General features: G+C 44.3%; 1 protein-coding gene across 1 annotated transcript; it reads right to left on the bottom strand.

Annotated features, from left to right (window-relative positions):
* Window positions 1-855: 855 nt before the first annotated feature.
* On the bottom strand, window positions 856-19,399 carry CHMP7 (charged multivesicular body protein 7). The gene is made up of 10 exons (XM_083480614.1): window positions 18,804-19,399; window positions 16,621-16,795; window positions 14,439-14,624; window positions 12,877-13,010; window positions 11,028-11,076; window positions 9,840-9,959; window positions 8,359-8,457; window positions 7,675-7,735; window positions 6,002-6,187; window positions 856-4,667 (listed from the first exon to the last, which is right to left on the bottom strand). The coding sequence occupies exons 1-10, from the start codon at window positions 19,091-19,093 to the stop codon at window positions 4,603-4,605; spliced, it is 1,365 nt and encodes a 454-aa protein (XP_083336740.1). The 5' UTR covers window positions 19,094-19,399; the 3' UTR covers window positions 856-4,602.
* Between the last annotated feature and the right edge of the window lie 1,241 nt (window positions 19,400-20,640).

The raw sequence follows: 20,640 nt of genomic DNA, 5'->3' as shown, positions 1-20,640 counted from the left end.
AAGGATAACATGGTGGTGATGTTAGATAGTATGCAAATGTTTATTATTATCATCATATCCTTGCAATAACCCAAAGCCAGTAAGAGAGGCTAAAAGGTTCAGTGCACTTTCCATGCGTTCTCTGGTTGTCATCCTTACAAGAATCTTATGTAAAGTACACTAGCCTTATCCCCATATTACAGAGTCTGGGGCAGGGCTGAGAGAGAGGGACAGCTTGCCATGAACTCTCTAGAGGAGGGATGGGGAACCTGAGGCCCTCAAACTTTTCTTGAACTACAACTCCCTCACTAGTGTCACCGGATGGGGCTGATGGGAGCTCTCAAGGTTGTAAAAAACAAGGCAAAGCAGTGCCTGCAAAGGGCTCATGCCCCCAAGGGGCAGCCAAGCTGTGAACTCTTGGACTACTGATACTGCCCACTCAATCACCAAGTCACATTTCCTTCCTCATACATTCCGTACTAACCCCTCACCCATGTGCTTCCCATGTATTGTTCTTATCCCCTCCCATTTGTTTCTTAGTTGAAATATATTCTCCCAAAAAGTTCAAATTCACACAACACACATGCCAATTAGGTCAGTTGCTAAAGCATGAGACTCTTAATCTCAAGGTTGTGGGTTCGAACTCCACATTGGGCAAAAGATCTGTGGTCCCTCTAAACTCCACTATTCTATGGTTCCAGTTAGCTACAAAGAAAATTAAAATGTTTGCATACATTTGGAAAATGAAGCTGGAAATATTTTGCTACAGAATTTGGATTAGGGTGAGAGTTCAAGCATACACAAAGTTCTAATCTCTGTGTGGTTGCATAACTATTATGCAGTACATTTTACATTTTACCCACCACTAGGACACTATTTAAATTTGCAGTTTCTTTAATCTCTCTCTCACGTCCAACAGAACTGCCTTCTCTACAAATTGCCCACTTTTAAACAATTGAGACTTTAGATTTCCTTTCTCTTCATTCATCTTGATTACATTCCCGCTTGGTGCCGGAGCATGAAAATTACAAGCCACTTCTAGAAAGGAACAAGCTGTTCAATATTAACTGTTGAATGCCTCTTCCAGCCCTCTGAGCAGCAATATTTTAGATACAGACACATTAGGGACACATACAATAAAACCTCTACTTCTTGCATGTTGTACAGATTAGAGGGAGAAGCAGGACCTGGTTCTGAAAGCAGCAGAAAAACAGTACTGATCCCAATGATCTAGGATTTGAGGCTAGGCATGGAAAGTAATTATTCCTTTAGAGTAAATTGCTATGAGAACCACAGAATAGAGCTGTTTACAATGCATTTGAAACTCAAATCCTCTCAAAATTATTGCCTATTGGCAGGGCTGTGCATGAATGTATGCCATTTTGTTGTGGTGGGCAAATAATTCAGCATTCTTGGAATCTGCTTTTTGTTTTGATTTTTTAAACAGGGTTTAAAAGGGTCCAGGCACTGACACCTTACGAGTCTCACAAGGCAGAAACCTGGCTGAATCGGATTTCTAGTATTTGGCAACAGGACTTCAGTATCCTTCCTCCTCCCACGAGTAGCAAAAAAGTAACTATTACACACACACACGGACCGCAGAATTGTGTGAATTTGCTTAATTGGGTAACATAATTCAACTCCCCACCTGAAAGTAGAATTTGGATTGCCGAGGCACAGAATTGTGGTTTGTTTTTAAGGACAGTGCACACAAGGATAGCTTTGTGTGTTTACGTACTAGCCCAGCAGCAACAGGCAACCAGGGTTTCCATGCAGGTGAATGAGGGGGTCTGCAGAGGTTTATTGCTTCAATGAGAATTCACTGGGCTTCCTTGGTTCCAAACTGGCGTTGCTGGTCAACCTCGCAGCAAGCCTAATGAAATTGCTAAAAAGATTGGGTACCTATTATTTTCCATTTATCCAAACTAGGCTGGGATAGTGCTCCAGGGGAGGACTAAAGCTGCCACAGAGCACTACTAAAAAGGCAGGCATAGAGGCAAATGAGATGTGACCTTTGACATTGCAAATCTCATTCTTATTTCACAGTGGCCAGTGCGGGGGGGGGGAGCTGGACTGAGACTGTGGTATGGGTGGGGGTTAACCCTTTGATCTTGCCATTATCCCAATCAAAAACTACACCCACCCACCCACCCACCCCGCTCCAAGCTTACTATTTGCAATGGAAGGAATTTATGCTTTCCTTCCACTGCAAACAGCAGGTTGCAAGAGAGGAGACACAATTCCAATCAGGTCAACAAGAGCAGGAGCAAAGGGTTAACAAAATCTCTCGTCCCCCTATGACCCCATTTCAGTTCAGAGGTCCCCACTTCAGCTATCTGTGAAAGAGAAGCTATGCAAAGCTGAACTACGGACCACACATCACATTTAGTTCAGCTCTAGAAACCAGGAATGCTGTCAGCTTTCTAACTCTTTTCAGCACACCTAAACCCAGACATTTCTGTGATTCACAGCAAGACTCAACATTCCTATAGCTGGCATTTCCACAATTTTGAGGCACCATTTTTTCCTTTAGTTTTATACAAAAAAATCAATCTACATCTGTAATGAGGATCACTGTCCAAAAGTAGCAAAGGAAAAAGCACACCTTATGACATTAAAGTGTAAATAGCAACTCCAGCTAGAGGCAACAGAGAAGATCTCATTACGAGACAAGAAAAGGTTTAGATGCATCATGGAATCCAATATGCTGATTGTTCAAATGGCTGCGTTCTCCAAGCCCTGTTCATTATATCTAAATGGACAGTCTGCTTCAAATAAAACCATGAAGGGAGAATAATATGCAAAGTGAAGCATGTTAAACAACAATAGAGAGGAACTGAAGACTTTCCTCCCCTTTATTACATCACTGGTTATTTTAAAGATTGATTACCTTTCCTCCCTCTCTTAACTGTTTTTCTAACAAATGATTATGGCATTAAAATTATTCAATGCAACTCCCATTTGCTATCTGCCTTCAGAAAAAGTGTCTTGCGGGGAATCGGCAAAGTATTGATTCTAGCACAGCACACTGAGGAGACAAGGCCAGCTGTTTCTCCCACCTGCAATTTAGGCAGATCTCTTCCTTGAAAAAAACATTTTGCTTTTCCTGACCTGAATCACAGCTCACTCAGCAGCAAACACCATCCAGACCGTTGTGCTTTTGAGTGTACACTCAGTCTTGGAATAGGCTACAAGTTTACCAACAGCCACTACTGACCCAGTTTCTCATTATATAAATGGTTCCCACCACCTGTGTGCTTCATGCAGTGCACTGACACACAAGCAAAGTGCCACTTTTTCCTTTTGCAGTTAATGTGGCTAGAAAATAACTTCCATCCAGAAAAAGTGCAGGCCTGTCTCATAGCGCTGCATCCAATGCTAGTCCTACATACAGAGAGTAAACCCAGTGAAGTTAAAGGACATGACTAACTCTGGTTAATTCACTTCAATGGCTCTACTCAGAATATAATTTACTTTGTAAAAGGTGTTCTGCAGAGGGCAAGAACTGCATTTCCCCCCAGATGAATAAAAGTCATCTCAATAGGCTAACTGGCCCTTGCCCACTCGCTTTTCCATCCTGCATTCCATCAACATTTTTTGTGTTAAAAGGAAACAGCAACTCTCCCCAAGAAATACATCCGATGCAGAGATATCAATCCAAAGCTCTGCCATTTTTAAAGGTCTTCCAACATACATGATTGAATAGCCTCCCAGAAGATATGAAGCCATAATCTGTAAATTTCTGGCTAAAAAGCTCACCCTAAATCTCTCAGAAGTATTAAAGGGAGCATTCCACCAAAGCAGAAGATAAATGTTACTTGCTCTTCCTACAGATAAACTGAAAAGTACTTTCTTAAACATCAAAAGATTATAATCGTCAAGCAGCAACAAAAAGCCCTAAACCCCTACATTTTAGAATCCTTTGCAGGTCCCATTTAAGGCTACACTACTATTGTTGAAAAAGGGTTACGTGGCATTTTGTGCTTGCAGATACTACCCCCTTGTGGAAACAGCAACAAAAAGTCTCCTACAATAAAACTGTCACACATCTATGTTGTCCACATCGTGCAAACACAGATAAGGAAGAACAGAAAGACCATCAATGCGTGTGTGTGTGTGTGTGTGTGCGCGCGCGCGCGCACGCCTGTTGCCCAGCAAGAGCTACCAGAGTCAGTATCTTTCTCATGTGCAGCAAGTGTTTTGCACACACACACAGAACAGCTGGATGCCAGGAATGCTGTGATCCTATTGCATTTCTGATTCTCCCCAAAGCTGGCACAACTAGGTTCAGTTTCACTTAGTGGAAGGAGGGCCTTCAGTGTGTCATGTGACAAGTTAAAATCTCAGCAGGAGTGTCAACTTGCCAGGGAAGAGCAACCATGACTGGCAACACAGGTGAACATGTCAACCGGAGACACTGTAGTTTGGCACTGAAAAGACAACAGCAACAGCAGTTGGGCTCTGTTTGAAAGATGATGGATTGTCATGGCAGGTACATCCTGTCTCTTACAAAAGTGCCATCTAGCAAGGAGGGGACATAAGCCCACATTCCACAAGTTACTTTTGTAGTTACGATCACCAAAATTTAAGACATCATCATAGCACGAAGGTGGTATTGAGTCATTAGAGATGCAGTTCCAGAGCTCCTTTGGGCTCAGAGGCCTTTGCGTCAGTCTTTAGTGCCAATCCTGTAAATGATGCAAAAAGGAAGAAGGTCAAACACACTTGCAACTGCAGTAGAAGCAAATTTAAGTATGCATAATGACATGCCTACACTCAATTAAAATTTACATTGTTAAGCTTGTGGGGAAGAGGCCTGTCTTTTTTATTATTTTGTAAAGCACCATTTCCACTGACAATTACATAAATAACAAAGTATATGCATACCCCCAACAGTTCTTGCTCCTTAGTTGGATATATAAGAGATTTTCAAAGCTAGAAAGCAGGAAGGTCTGCCCCTATGGATCTATAGCAATAGGCCACGTCTACTACACACCCAAGTCTTTGGGTAGGCCTCCCAGCTGTGGCCAGGGAATGCCTGGCCTACCAGCCTTCATGCACCTTTGCATCCAAGCTCAGATTTAAATCCTAAGAAGGGCAACAGAGAAGCAGCCATTTTTATTCTCAGAGGGTAAATGAGATGACTGTGTAGCACAAGGAGCTATAGGAGTTGGAGGGACACTGCCAGGGCAGCTAGAGAGAGGCGTGGAACTGAACAAAATTCAGGTCCTTTTAATTATCCTCTAGAAAAAGAATTCTGTACTGGCATGCAACTGACTTAGCGAAGAAGCCCAGAGTAGCACACTTGGGAAGAAAGAGAGCATAACCCTGCAGGGAGCCTGCTAATGGGGTCTCTGCATCTTTTGGCCTCGCTTGCATGTCACAATGGAGTGGTACCTCGGGTTAAGTACTTAATTCGTTCCGGAGGTCTGTTCTTAACCTGAAACTGTTCTTAACCTGAAGCACCACTTTAGCTAATGGGGCCTCTTGCTGCTGCCACGCCGCCGGAGCACAACTTCTGTTCTCATCCTGAAGCAAGGTTCTTAACCTGAAGCATTATTTCTGGGTTAGTGGAGTCTGTAACCTGAAGCGTATGTAACCTGAAGTGTATGTAACCCGAAGTGTATGTAACCCGAGGTACCACTGTAGCTTACCGCAAACATGCTGACTGTGCCACCTTTGCTTTTCCCCACTAGGCCGAAGGGAAAGCAAAGGACAATCCCTGGTTGGGCATCATGTCCAAACCTGGGTCTGTGGTTTGTTTTGCTCAAATGACTTTCAGGAAGCCAAGAATAAATCATGGCTACAGATTGTGGTTTGTTAGCAAAACCAACCACAACCTCCAGTTCGGACATAATGCAAAGCCAGAAATTGTGGAGTCTTTCTTCCATTCATTAATGAATGGAATTAATGCATTAATTAAGAAGCCAAGTAGCACATTCATGGTAGTCAATTAGCTACAGTAAACTGGGTCTTTAAGAGGCAACATTAGACTCTGGAAAACAATACAACAGAAACATACCTCCAACTGAATGAGTGAGCTTTTCCAACTCTGCTTCAAGCTCAGCATCTGAGATGCTAGGAAGCACTACGGACGTAGGAAACAGTGGCTTCTGTGGAACGGAAGGCAGGTCCAGAAGATCTTTTGAGGAGTCCAGGAGAAGAGTGTCCAGCTCCTTTTCCAGTTCCTCGGCATCAGCTTCTGATACTGGAGAACAAATACATTCCAGTGTGACATACAGCTTGGGCTCCTGGTGAATTTACTCAGAATCAAGTCCCACAGAGTTCAACAGTGCCTATTAACTGCACATAGGATTAGAAGACATGCTCAACAAGAGAGATCAGCTCCAGGACACATAGCTGTAAGATGTACTATAACCTTCTTAAGATCTGTAAGAAGGGCAAGAGCTTGAAGAAGGTTCTCTTATTCTGCTCAGTCCTACTGAGAATGCGCTCTTGTTGTTTTTCCTAACAAAAAAATCATCAAATAGTGGCAATATATTACAGTTGGGAATGGGACCCACCTCACTCATGTCAGCCTCAAGCAAGTATGTGGTGGGTGGCAAGTTGGGTAAGGGATGCTTCCCCACCTCCGAGCCTCAGCTACTATGGCGGCTCAGCTCCTTTCTCGAAGTTTTCTTTCTGCTCGCAAAACTGATCCTCGCCACCACTATGGCGAAAGGACAAAGCCCTCAAGGCTTCCTTCTGTGTGTGCAGGGGGCAGGAAACGTGTCTGTGCGCAACACATGCACTGGACCCTTGGAATTTTTGTTCACTTTTTTCTCCCATTCAAGCCCAGGTCTGCTGCACCAGCGCAAGCTACAAGTGGGTCACCTCAACTCACTGTCAGGCAGCACCAGGCTGGCTGCGAGCACCTTGTTGGGGGAGGCAGGCGGGCAGCAAGACTCGGGGTGGCGGCGGCACCCCAGCCCGAGGAGACATGGATGCATGTCCTGCCGCTGCTCCATGGCTCTGCTTGGCAACAGCAGCAGTGCTGCATCAAGACGCTTTGATGGTCAAGTGGCAGCCAGCACCTCCGTCCTGCCTGCTGCCAGCTTCCTCCGCCCATTGTCCTGAGCCTTGGCAGAGACACTCCCACTCGCTTCAGCCCATTCCAGTGAGGATAGGGCTGCCCAGCCCACTCAAGGACAGCCCTGGTGGCCCGGCACTCTGCTGCCACGTGCCGCTCTTTGAAACCAAATCCACCGTCACCACCACCTTTTCTCCAAGTGTGGGGCTCTCCTCAGGTGCACGAAAAGGAAGGAGCCACAGCGCTTGTGCAGAGTGCATGCCGACAAGGGAATGGTTTGCACCACTGGAGTGCTTCTCCCATCTGAAGGGTTACTCTGTGCTTACCATAACCTGTGATGTCAGCAGTTGGTCCTAGATGCCCCATATCCCTCAAGTGCAGAGTAGGGACAGACTCTCGCATCGTGGGGCTCCCCAAACTTTTCCCTCAATCCTGTGATGTAGGATTGCTTCTCCTCACAGGTTAGGGGGCGCAATACTTGCCTTGCCTAGGGCACTGGCAACCCATGCTAGGCCACTGTCCTCCAGATATTTTGGACTACAATTCCCATCATGCTGACCAGCACCACCATTTGGGGAAGATTCTGTTCAATGAGGTCTGAAAATGAGGTTGTAAGCTAGAAAACCTAACAACAAGGGTTTGGAGGCTTAAGAGTTTGGACTCACCTAAGCCATTGATTCCAACTCCTGCTAAGGTTTGCGCTACTTCATCCTGGGTGTCACAAAGCTGAAAAAGCAGCAGATATTGCCATTTATTACACTTTTAATCCACCTTCCAAGCAGCTCAGTTGGCACACATCAAATCCTTCATTTTAATCCCACAATGATCCTGCAAGGCAGGCTAAGCTAGACCATAGTGATTTGTCCACAGCAATTTAGCAAGCTTCATGGGTGAGCAAGTATTTGGATCTCCCTAGCTGAGTACAGCACTCTAGTTCAGGGTTAGGGAACATTTTTCAAGCCTGAGGGACGCATCCCCTCATGGGCAACCTTCCAATGACTGCAGTCTAGTCACAAACAGTTCAGAAGGTTCTACACTTACATCTCTCCATTATTGCAGTACAAGGACAGATTCCAAAATAACTGCAGGGCGATGTGCAGCAGAGCCGGTGGGGGTGTAGATCGAGGAGAGTCTGAAGGGCCAGACAGAGGACTGGAGGGAGATCACTGGCCCCTGCTCTAACCACTACACCACCCTGGCATCTGAAATAAAGCCTGCTAAGAGGGGTTAAGCAAAGGCAGACATGGAAACCACTTAACAGAAAGCTAAGAAGCAACCTGCAGCTCGAATGTGATTCTCATTTAACTAACACTTGCATAGAGATTATTTGTTTTTCCTCTTTACAGTACCTCTTGAATCTGATCCACCAGGTTCTCTGCCTTTTCCACAGTGACATCTTTCATGGATAACTTCAGAGCTCCAACTCCAGCCTGGTAAGCATTAAATACCTTATTGGGAGGAAAGAGAATAGCTTGTTATTTTACAAGTATTTTCAGTAATCTGTTGCAGTTCTTCACCTTTTTAAATAGCCTATTTATTTATTTGTAAGTAAGTCTGTGGTTAGGGAGTGTCTTGTTTTAATTTCATGTTAGCTGCTCAGGGAGTCTTTTGGGCTGAAGAGCAGGATATAAATGCTCTAAATAAATAATAAATAATACTGATTCTGGCAGACACTCCACCTCAGTATTGCCTATATGATTTAAAAAATGACTTCAGTTGGATTTACTTTGTCAGGAGGCCGCTTGAGGCCTGAGGGAAAAGTAGATGAGGGAGTTAAGGTTGTAATCTCAACTGAAATATTTTGCAAGCCATATGCTTGGGACAGTGAACTTTTGCAGAGGAGCCATTTTCAGGACCTCTTACTTGCTTTTTTCAACATTTTTCTGAAAGACTCAGGAGTTTCAGTGCACCCAGTTCTTCTTCAGGATTCTCCACCAAGCTTGCTCCCTATCCTGTCTTCCACAGGTACTTTCACTACAAATCGTCGCCTCCACATCTGCTTCTTTTTCCTATCTTCACATGCGTCCGTATTTCAGAAGCCACTCACTGGTCCTCCCTGCCGCAGGCCTGATTAGGCCTAGACTGAAGCTTAGTATGCAAAGTGAGCCCAGTGAGAGAGCAGGTTAGCATGCCTTCCTAAGCTGTGCTTTATAAACACAATTCCATTTCCTTTTACGCTTTGCATGCTTTTGATTGGTTAGAATTAATCAGCTAATTCTCCCAGATCAAGGAAATGTTTATCATTACTGAGCAATTCCTCACTGATGATATAAATATCCTACACTATAAATTAAATACTATGTGAGTTTAAGTTGCTGGGTAAATCTGCCAAGAGGTACTACTGCCAATGTCTAAAGCTTATAATTCATAAAGCTTCTAGAATGAAACACATGTCTACTGAGGCATCTCGCTAACAGCAGTGACACACAACAACAGGCAAATGGGGATCAACCGGCCAGAGATGTGCCAAAGCCAATGCATGCTCTGTGTCAGGAAGAGAAGCAGAGAGATAGAAAGGAAGAAAGATCTGAGTTCAGGAAAGACCATGTGATGCCTTCTAGATGCTGCTAGAGTACAGTTCCCATCAAGCCTGACTATCTGTCATGCTGACTTGGACTGTAATACCTGGACAGTACCACATTGGCTACCTCCATTATAGCTTCAAGGGGTAAGAAGTGTGTGAACAAGCCCCAGACTGACAAATCAGTCAAGACTGCAGTGGAAAGAATGTGTGTTTCCAACATAAAGCAGATCTTCAAGCAGAAATCTTAGACAGAAGAATTAAACAGAGCAAAGCGGAGTCAATGGCGACACATCAGTAAAGGAATACCATCTGATCTGTCTGAGAGGCGTAGATCCGGTCCAGGATGCCTTGTACTACGTCCAGCTTGGAGTGAAGTTCTGCAATACGTCTTTCTGTTCTTCGTTTTGATTTCAAAGACCTAAGTGCCTAAGAACATAAAGGCACAGTTTTGATTAACCATCAAGAGCAGCCTGAAATAACTCCCTATTTAAAACAGTCATCTCAGTGCAGGAGGACACGCACACTGGTTGTCTTCTCCTCAAAGCTTATCCAGCTAAGTGAATGAATGTCCTTAAGACTGCATTTGTCTGCTGGCTGCTAGGAGAGAGGTAGAAGTAATTGCCCCTGTTGCTGTTTTTTTTAAAGGTAAATGTGCATTTCGGTGCTGGAGAGTGAGATGCACAGCATTTAACAAGTTACAGAGAAAAGTCCTGAAACTGCCAGCTTCTGCTATAGATGCAGGGGAAAGTACCTTGTTGGTACAATTTACTTTGTGTGTATGTTTCTTCTGAAGTGCCTAAGTGGTACAAGTAAGGCAGCATTGTTTCTCAAAGCAAAAAAAAGGAAGAGGGTTTTGTTTATTTCAACACCATCATTGAATGGTAACAATTATTCTTGTCACCAAAAATATTCAACAGGTAAAGTAATAGTTCTATTAGCTAAAGAAAGAAGAGACTGTGCTCTGAACACCCAAGAAAGCACAACATTTTTATAAACGAAGCAGTACCTTGACAGAAGACACATTAGACCCCATACTACAAAATGAGATAATGTATGCCCATGAACAGCCACATGACAAGGTTCTTGTGCTGCAGTGAGATGACCTTTGACCTCAACAAGAGGCTTGACAAGTGCTAAACCAGAGGTCAGCGAACATTTTCAGCAGGCGGCCAGTCCACTGTCCCTCAGACCTTGTTGGGGGCCGGACTATATTTTGAGGGGTGGAAATAAACGAATTCCTATGCCCCCCACAAATAACCCAGAGATGCATTTTAAATAAAAGCACACATTCTATTCAAGTAAAAACACGCTGATTCCCAGACTGTCCACAGGCCGGATTTAGAAGGCAATTGAGTCGGATCTGGCCCCCAGGCCTTAGTTTGCCTACCCATGTGCTAACCTCACAAAAACACATGACCTTTGAAGCAGGTTGGCTTTGGACGTACACATCCCACACAACTTTTGGTTGCCTAGTTGAGAAAACACAGGACTTACCAGCTGCTTTTTCCCAGCTCTACATGCACTCCGGGCCTCCTCTTTACATCTAGAAAAGCAAAGTGTAAGCAGCTCAGTTTCTTATTTATTACGTATTAGGTGGTCATTCTTAGACTGATGGGAGATTGTAGCCCCCCACATGTGGTGCATCTCAGTATCACTACTGAAGCAACTGTAGATCTGCTCCGCTCATTTTTTTGTACCCTTTTATAAAGAAGCTTTATAAAAACAAGGTCATGATTTACCAAATGCCTTAACTGTAGTTCAGCAGTGAAGACGCCCCTTGCCTGAACATGCACAAGTTCCTGGATGCAGAGACTGCCAAAGGGGGAGATGAATAGAACCCAATATGGCAAAGGCAACGCTAAATGCCTCATCTATTGTTGGTGTCACACAGCAGCTGCTGGATGAACAGCTGACAAAATTAAGAGCTGAGATGCACTGAACATTCAAAGAGATTGGATCAGAGATGCATCAGACTAAAGAACGCACAGGACCTGTGGGAAAAGAGATGGATCCTCTTCTGATGGAATATGAGAAGGCAAAGGCAAAATGGGTAACAGCAGATGATGAATAGAAAGATGTTGTTGTGATGCCGGAAGAAATGAATGGATTTATGAAGATGGACATTAAGAGAGAACCAAAGATGGCAGAGATGGAACTGAGAGAGAAAGGGCCATGTGCACAAATTGAAGTGAATAAAGCTCTTGACAATTGGTTTCGATGAAAAATGGAAAAAGTAGAAGGGTTTTTCCTTTTTCCTTTAAGTTAAGAGTAAGCATGGTCAACAGGAAATGGGACGGAAATATATGGAACTGAGTACAGTCATACCTTGGGTTGAATGTGCTTCGGGATGAGCGCGTTCGAGTTGCACTCTGAGGCAACCCAGAAGTAACGGAGTGCGTTACTTCCAGGTTTCGCCGCTTGCGCATGCGCAGAAGTGGCGAAACGTGACCCGGGCACGCGCAGACACAGGTTACGTTTGCTTCTAGATGCGAACGGGGCTCCGGAACGGATCCCGTTCGCATCTAGAGGTACTACTGTACAAAGTAATGAAGACACAACAAGCAAATAAATATGGACTATTACGCTTTTTAGATTTCTCAGAACAGTTGGGGAGAAATTCATCATATTGGATTGGAGGACTATTTAAGACATTTAATTATAATAATTGAAGAGCTACTTTTTGACTTTTGAGTAGGAAAAGGTGAATTTGAGATGAACGGGATGGAAGATTGAGAAAACAACACCTAGCAGATTGAGAAACAGCTGTATAATAGTTAGATTGTTATCCTGGAGTGCATATAACTGTCATATACACAATTGCCCTTCTTTTTCTTTTCTTTTATTTCTATCATCTCCAATTCTTGTTTTTCTTTGGTTAATTCTATCTACATTTATGCTTTGCTTTTTCAAGTTCCCTATTTTGGATTAATGAAGATACACACAGGAAGGTAGTGGGCGGAAGATGGGGGGCCCTGCGTGAAGAGCAGGGTAGAGAGGCTCTTCCACGGTGGGAGGCTGGGGAAAGAAGGGGAAGCACGCAGGTGAGAGCTGGGAGGGTTCACTTCTGTGTGTGGATAAAGGGTTAAGATATAATTCTGATAAAGGGCTTTGTATTCACTTTCTCTTTTTTTCCTTCTCTTTCTTCTTCTTTATATTGTTATTCTTCCTTTTTTCTTATCTCTTTTATCTGGATTAGTTTGGCTTTTATTGTATTTTATGTGGAAAACTTTTAATAAAAATTGATTAAAAGATGCCCCTTGCCTGAAGGACCACAGCTCAGCAACGCATGAGTTGTGACATAACTGACAGCTTTAAGGATGTAAAGGACACACACCCACATTACCTCTCTGCTTCTTGTGCCAGGGACTCCACTTTCTGAGACAGCAGCTGTTCACTTTGCATGAGCTGATAAACCCCAATGTCAACATCATTCACTGGAGATACTTTGGTATGAAGACCTCGAGCAAATTTCATTATCTGAAAGAAAATTTCATTATGACATAAGATCTCATCCCATCATCTTAAGGTCCAATTGTCTCTTATTTCCCAGGGAGACTTTCTGCTTTCCAATATACGTCCCTATTTTTGTATTTTAGAGATACTTTATTAGAGTTGCTGGACTTCTTCAGGTTTCAACATCTTTTCCCCTGGTTGACAGAAATTAAAATTTGAGCTGCGAGGTGGATGCATCTTATCTCTAATGCTCAAGCTGTCATTCCACACACACCCTATTTGAATATGTTGCTAACAAACTGTAGGACATGGGTCAGCAAACTTTTTCAGCAGGTGACCAGTCCACTGTCCCTCAGACCTTGTGGGGAGCTGGACTATATTTTGAAAGGGAAAAAAAATCAACAAATTCCTATGCCCCACAAATAACCTGAGATGCATTTTAAATAAAAGCACACATTCTACTCATATAAAAACATGCTGATTCCCAGACCGTCCACGGGCGATTGGGCCGGATCCAGCCCCCGGGCCTTAGTTTGCCTACCCATGTTATGAGGCAACATGTGTTTTTTCTAGCCTATATTTAACCAAAAGAAGAAACATCCTCTTGTTATCTAAAGAGGGAAGTCTACTGAAGAGTAAGTGATGAATACAGCCATCAGAGAAGACATTTCAGCAACATAGATTTGGGGAGTCAATGATTTTTGCACCAACGCTGTTATAAGCATGTCTCTATCTTCATTTGTGAAACACTGAATATCTTGCATTAACCAAGTTCTGTAAAATTATGTACCACATTTTAAAGTCTATACAGTAGACCCCACCATCCCTCCTCAATCAGCTATCTTGTACTTTCAGGGAGGGCAGTACAAGATATTGCCTGAAGTACAATTAGAAGAAAATAGCAGACCTTCGTGGCATTTCTGCAATCCAGAGCTCACCAAGCCTTTTTAACTATTATGCTCATTCCATACGTCATAGCCAAAAAAGTTCAAATTCCAACAACCTCAGAATTATCTGGAGGAGGTGGGATGACAGTATATTATAGATGAGGATATGACCAACCCTTCTCCTGCCCAGAAGCCCATGTTTCCCTTTTTACTTATGAAATGACAAATCCAGCTTAATGCTGCCTTATCTCACTAAATGCTGCAGATATCTTCATTGCCACTTTGGGTTTTCATTTTAGAGGGGGAAACCTTTTGCTGAATGAGTGACCACAAGGCAAATGGAAGACTGGCTTTATTTGGCCCAACTTATTTCCATTTAGAGACGGCACAACTCCCAGAAATGCAACTCACATTTTAACTCTTTATTAGGGTTGCCATATATCCTCTTTTTCCAGGACATGTCTTCCTTTTCATGGGTATGTAAAATAAGTCTCATCATAGCGATCCATAGTTAAAAGTAGAAGTTGGCAAATGTGTCTTGCTCTTCAAAATATGAAAACCCTACCTTATTGCCGTTTTGCTCCAGCACCGTGACCCTTTTTTCCTTCTGCAGCTGCAGCAGCACCAGACAGAACGTCCTTTCGTCTGAACAAATGCTACTGCACAGGGAACGCAGCTCTGACAGGCCAACCACAGGGTGTGAAGAAAGTGTGGAATTCTGGTAGAGATGATACACTTCTTCTGCCTTTTCCTAAAGAAAATAACCATTTGCACTGAACTCTTTATTCCCTGCCTCTGTTGTGGGTACCATGCACAAACTAAACCAGAATTGCTTAATATCCTAACCTGACTCAGAAATGGCAAGGCCATTTCTACAGATGACATTCAAACCTCATTCACAATACAGTACAGAGCACACCACAGTTTAGATCAGTGGTTTTTACTGTTCAGCTACAGACTAGATTTGAGTATCATTAGCTAATCGGTAGCCCACTTGTTTCTGGTCTCTAGCTTGCAGCAAATAAACAGTCAGTATAAGTCAGCACACATGTCTAATTAAGGTATGCAGTTGAAGAACAACTATGGGCAGCACAGGGAAAGACCAGAAGCAAGGCCACTCTGCTAAGCGGCCAGCTCACTTTGGCTCCTTCTTTCTCCAAATTGTTTCCATTCAAACTGGCAATTATAAGAGCCTTTTGACTATAAAAACGAGTGGCTGGGTTCACCTGTTTTACATCTTCGCCCCTTTCCCCTACTGTATCATGTCTTTTAGGTTGAATGCCTGAGAGCAAGGACTATCTTGTTTACTACTGATCTCAAAAAACAACAACCTGGGGGAGTTTTTTCAGCCGCAGAACAATATAAAAATGCTTTTAAAATTAGTATTAATTTTCACTCTGCTACTCCCTAAGATTACCTTCATCTTCAAGGTTTCTGGGTGTGAAGAGCAAAGGAGAAACTTTTAAATATTAAAGCAGAGATACAATAACACTTGAGGGTTATAGGGTGAGAAGGAAAACTGCTAATCTGGTCAGATTTCTCTGCTTCCTCAAATATATAATGGAACATGTTTATGGAAGTAAGCTGGCCTACAAGCTCTTCCTTCACTTTCTGAAGGATTCCTACTGATTCCCAGTCAGAATATGATCACAAATTGCAATGCAATAATTCTATTCAATAATTCTATTCTATTCTCAACCTACATGGGTGAGAAAATAGGCTTCATCAAAAATTAGTCACTTGAATATTTAAGCAAGATGATACTGAATAGGAAAGATACATGCTGTTCTTAGTGCAGAGTTAAAGCCGTAGTGATTGGCTGGGTTACTGTAAATTACACTTGACTGAAGACATCCTGGAATTATGGAAAGTGCCACTCCAAACTATATTTACATGGTTCAAGTTGCACCACAGGGAGCAGATACCTGAACTTAAAACTAAAGAAGAAATACATTAAGGTATAAAGATGGAAATCCCTTGCAAGTATGGTACAGAGCTCTGAAAAAGCATGAGGAGAATTTGCAGTACACATTCATTAAATATCCATGTTCCTGGTAATCCACAACAGCTCTATGAACTGTTGGGTATGTCTGCATGAGGGATCCTCTGAGTGATTTCCTGATCATACAGTGGTACTTTGGTTGTCAAACACAATTCATTCCGGAAGACCGTTCACCCTCCAAAACGTTTGACAACCGAGGCGCAAAGGGCAGTCTGCAAACTCAATGGAGAAAAAAGGAAAAAACACAGCGGAAGCCGTTCAACTTCTGAGGCGCATTCAAAAACGGAAGCAATTACTTCTGGATTTTCGGCGTTCAGGTTCTGAAACATTTGGTTTCCAAGACACTCGAAAACTGAGGTAACACTGTATATCAAAACAACTACAGTGGTACCTCAGGTTACATACACTTCAGGTTACAGACTCCGGTAACCTAGAAATAGTACCTCGGCTTAAGAACTTTGCTTCAGGATGCAAACAGAAATTGTGCTCCGGTGGCGCGGCAGCAGCAGGAGGCCCCATTAGCTAAAGTGGTGCTTCAGGTTAAGAACAGTTTCAGGTTAAGAACGGACCTCTGGAACAAATTAAGTACTTAATTCGAGGTGCCACTGTACAGCTCTCTTCAGCTACAGGTCTCTTCAAGTGTTTCCCAAACACTCAACAATATTTTTTATCATTGCATAACAGAAACCCTCAGCTCTCCCCAACATCCTGATGATATGTGATCGCCAAGCATCAGAAAGCCTACCTGAAGTAACTCCACATAGATCAGAATTTCCTCCTCCTCTGGCACTTTGCTGTCACCTAATACACTAGACAGGGTCCACTTCAGTGGCTTCAGAATAAAGACCCCGACGCCCCAGGAGATCCAGCTGCTGTCTACACTGGTCATGAAGTCAGATTCCCTCTGCAACTTGCCACGTCTGAGGGAAGAGCAAGATATAAATGCTGTAAGTTTCAGCAAAGCCAAAGGGAATACTTATCTAAATTGACAAAAAACAGCCTTCTGTGACTGCCATGCTACTGCTATCTCGTACTGAAGAAGTATGGATATGATAAATGCAGAGGATACTGTAAAGCAGTAGTCTTCAAGATGGGCAACAGCAGCACTACCACCATGCAAATATATCATAGAATCATAGAATCATAGAGTTGGAAGAGACCACAAGGACCATCGAGTCCAACCCCCTGCCAAGCAGGAAACACCATCAGAGCACTCCTGACATATGGTTGTCAAGCCTCTGCTTAAAGACCTCCAAAGTAGGAGACTCCACCACACTCCTTGGCAGCAAATTCCACTGTCGAACAGCTCTTACTGTCAGGAAGTTCTTCCTAATGTTTAGGTGGAATCTTCTTTCTTGTAGTTTGGATCCATTGCTCCGTGTCCGCTTCTCTGGAGCAGCAGAAAACAACCTTTCATAATCATAATAATAAGAAGAAGAAATGGGTCTCCAAGTATGCTTGGATTAAAGGTGGGCTCCAGGTGACTTCTGGTGCCAGATGTAAACAAAGCCCAGAACAGTTTGGGACCAGGATATTATAGCTCCCTAAATATGCCGAGTCTGACCAAACTGTGGGAGGCAGTGGAAGACAGAAGTGCCTGGCGTGCTCTGGTCCAGGGGGTCACGAAGAGTCGGACACGACTAAACGACTAAACAACAACAAATATGTCGAGTTTTGTTATGTTTGTTAATTACTTTGTTTTCTTAAATATATATATATATTATAAAATGTTTTGCAATGGCTGGCCCTAAAAGAATGGGAGAGTAAGTAAGTAAGTAAGTAAGTAAATAAATGTTGTGCCACCTTAAAGCCTATAGTTGCCCTTAAAATAGTTGGAGGGTGTTGAGAGCTACTGGGGACCCTGTAGGGGGAGCAGAGCTGAGTTATCCACAACCTCTCCTTTCACTTGTTTAGCCAACATGCTATGTGCATTCCCTAACTGAGCTAAAGTCCATGAAATTGTTTATGCAAAGGTCACTCAAATGCATACAAGATAAGCACACCAGCCTCCGCAAGAGTAGCAGTGGCAGGAAAACAAGAGCCTTGTAGAATGTTAAAGACCAGTAATAATAAGAAGAATAAGTTGATGTTAAAGACCAGTAAAATTCTCATATGGCCAGAAATCTTTGCTAGTTTTATTCACAACAGCAGAGTTAATTTTATTTATTAACCACATTCTTTAGGCAAAGGACTCCCTAAGTACCTTACAGAAGAACAAAAAAGCAAGAGAGAGAACTGAGTATCAGTATCGTTTGACACAGATCTAGTTACAGGTAGGTAGCCATGTTGGTCTGCCGTAGTCAAAACAAAACGAAGAAGTGTGCATGCACAAGAAAGCTCATACCAATAACAAACTTAGTTGGTCTCTAAGGTGCTAGTGGAAGGATTTATTATTATTATTATTTGACAAAGTTGAGCTGAACGGAGCTGCTAGCTGTCGACATAAATATTTTGGCTGACATTAATATGCAGTCACGCCTTGATGGATGTTTAAATAGAACTGAACTAATAGGTTACTAGATCCCATATTATGGTCCTTTTGCCAGCAGGTGAAGCTTTTCTTGTTCCAACAAGCTTTTGGGAACTGACTGCTTTCAATGAAACAGCTGGTGCTGTTTTTATTGCACTTATCTGTATATTTTAAGAGCTTAGATAGATACACAGAGAGCTATAGCTAGTGATAGTTTTAATCATGTTATTTAATGACTGTGGGATTTCCCCCATGTTGTTTAGCTGTTGTTTTTATCTGCCAACCGCCTTGAGTCCCTGTCAAGGGAAAAGTCAGGGTGTAAACAAACAACCAGTGTTCTCTTGCCCCCCCCCCTTTCTTCGTCCTCCCCCAAGCAGGGCAAGAACTTCCCTCTGCACGCGCTCAGAGGCACAGCTGCAGACTGGAAGGAGAGAGAGAGAGAGAGAGAAGCCCGGTACCTGAGCAGCTCTCGCAGGACGGTGCCCAGGCCCAGGGGGACGCTGCCCCGCCGCTCGAAGGCCTGCTGCAGCTCCCGCAGGCAGGTCCGGACGCCTCCGCGGCGCCGCCCCCACTTCAGCACCAGCTCGCCCCAGAAGAGCATCTTGCTGTCCCACTCGGTGGCGTTGACCTCCCGGCTCTGCTTGAAGGCCGAGAACAGGAAAGCCATGCGCTCTTCGTCCGCCTCCCACTCCGGGGGCAGCTCGCCCTCCGCGGCCGGCGCAACCGGCGCCTCCTCCGGCGAAGACATCTAGGCGAGCCCCCGGCTTCGGGCGCGGCCTACCTCCTCCCGCTTGGCCAGGCGTTTCCTTGTCGGTGGGACGGCGCATGCGCCTCCCCCCCCCCCGCCCGGCATGCGCACAGAGGGGCGAGGCGCTTGGCGGGAATCCAAAGGCGGAGAAAAGAAAAGGCAGAGGCGCCCCTCGGGGCGGGGAGGGAGCCTCCGGGTTCCGGGCGAGTCCCCTCCCCACTCACCCTGTGGGCGGGGAATTCTCCCTCGAAGAAAGCCAGGACGGGCCTTTCTCGGGGGGGGGGGGGAGGAGCGGGAGGTGTTTTAAAGGGGCGAAAGCTGCCCGTCAGCCCTTCGGGTCGCAGATACGAAAAAGGTCAAGGCAAAGACAGGTCCGGGCGCAACGTGCACGCGCAAACTGTGTCTGCGCGGATTTCCACGTGGCGCAGCGCCCAGGCGCTGCGACTGCGCGGCTCACAACAACCCAGCAGTGTCGTCCCGCTAGAGGCAGAGGGGAGGGGAGATCCTTGTCCAATAATAATATTTTTTTAAAAAACTCATGCAACGTTTGCAGGTTACGACAGAAAGCTCAGCCGCTGCAGAAGCCTTGTTTTCTGGAGCCGTCCAAGCTGAAGACGCGCCTCTCTAGCGGCAGGTGATGTCATAAATGTATAGGCCGCCCTTCATCCGAAGATACACAACCCCCCCGACACAATTCTAGGACCCGCCTTGCTTTTTGTGATTGCGAATTGTTTTGCACGGTTTTAAATAAGGTGTTTTAATGTTGGGAGCCTGCCCTGTGCTGAGACCTTAGGGTGAAGCGCGGGTAGTAAATGATGAACTGAATCAGCGCGCCCCGGGTTTGATCCTGCACCTGGGAGCAAAGTCCCTTTGGATCCACTTGGGTCATTTATTTCTGAGCAATCGTAAAAAAGTAAGACTTTTTAAAAGGGAAATAAGAACTGAGTTAGCCGGAATAATAATTCCTGCCTTTACTGCTACATGTTGTGTATGTGTGGGTGTGTGAACAACACACTCGCGCAGCTATGCTAAAGACGGATTCCTCCGTGGTTTTCTCACTTCCGCCCTGGGAAGCGCCCAAAATAGCTCTCCAAAGTGAACCAGGCGGGCGGGCGGCGCCTGCGCAAGGATAGCGCTGGACAAGCGCACCGTCAGAGAAGAAAGCGGCAGCGGGAGGTTTCAGAAGTGCGCGCTTCCCTCCCGCCCCGTGTTTAATGGGAGCAACCTCAACCTTAGGCTTTCAAGAGGACTAGCGGCATGAGCTTTTGCAGAGACGTGAAATGTGCCCTAATTTTGTAAATTCGTTCATTCTACACACACACACACACACAAATAAATGGAGAAAAATACTTCTGAAACAGTCTAACCTAAGAAGTACTGTGCATTGCTATACAAAACGAGAAAGTGTACAAGTGGTGATTCACAATTGCACTACATATTTAGTGGTGACAAAACTGTAGCTTTGCCATGCTAATTTTAACAGACCATTAGGAGGGGAAACTATGGTCTCTCTTGAATTCTAAACCAACAGAATCAAAAAAGTTCCC

The sequence above is a fragment of the Podarcis liolepis genome (genome assembly GCF_965112155.1).
Source record: "Podarcis liolepis genome assembly, chromosome: 16".
NCBI lineage: Eukaryota > Metazoa > Chordata > Lepidosauria > Squamata > Lacertidae > Podarcis > Podarcis liolepis.
Note: the sequence above shows the minus strand (reverse complement) of the source record. Positions and strands in the feature narration are given on the sequence as shown.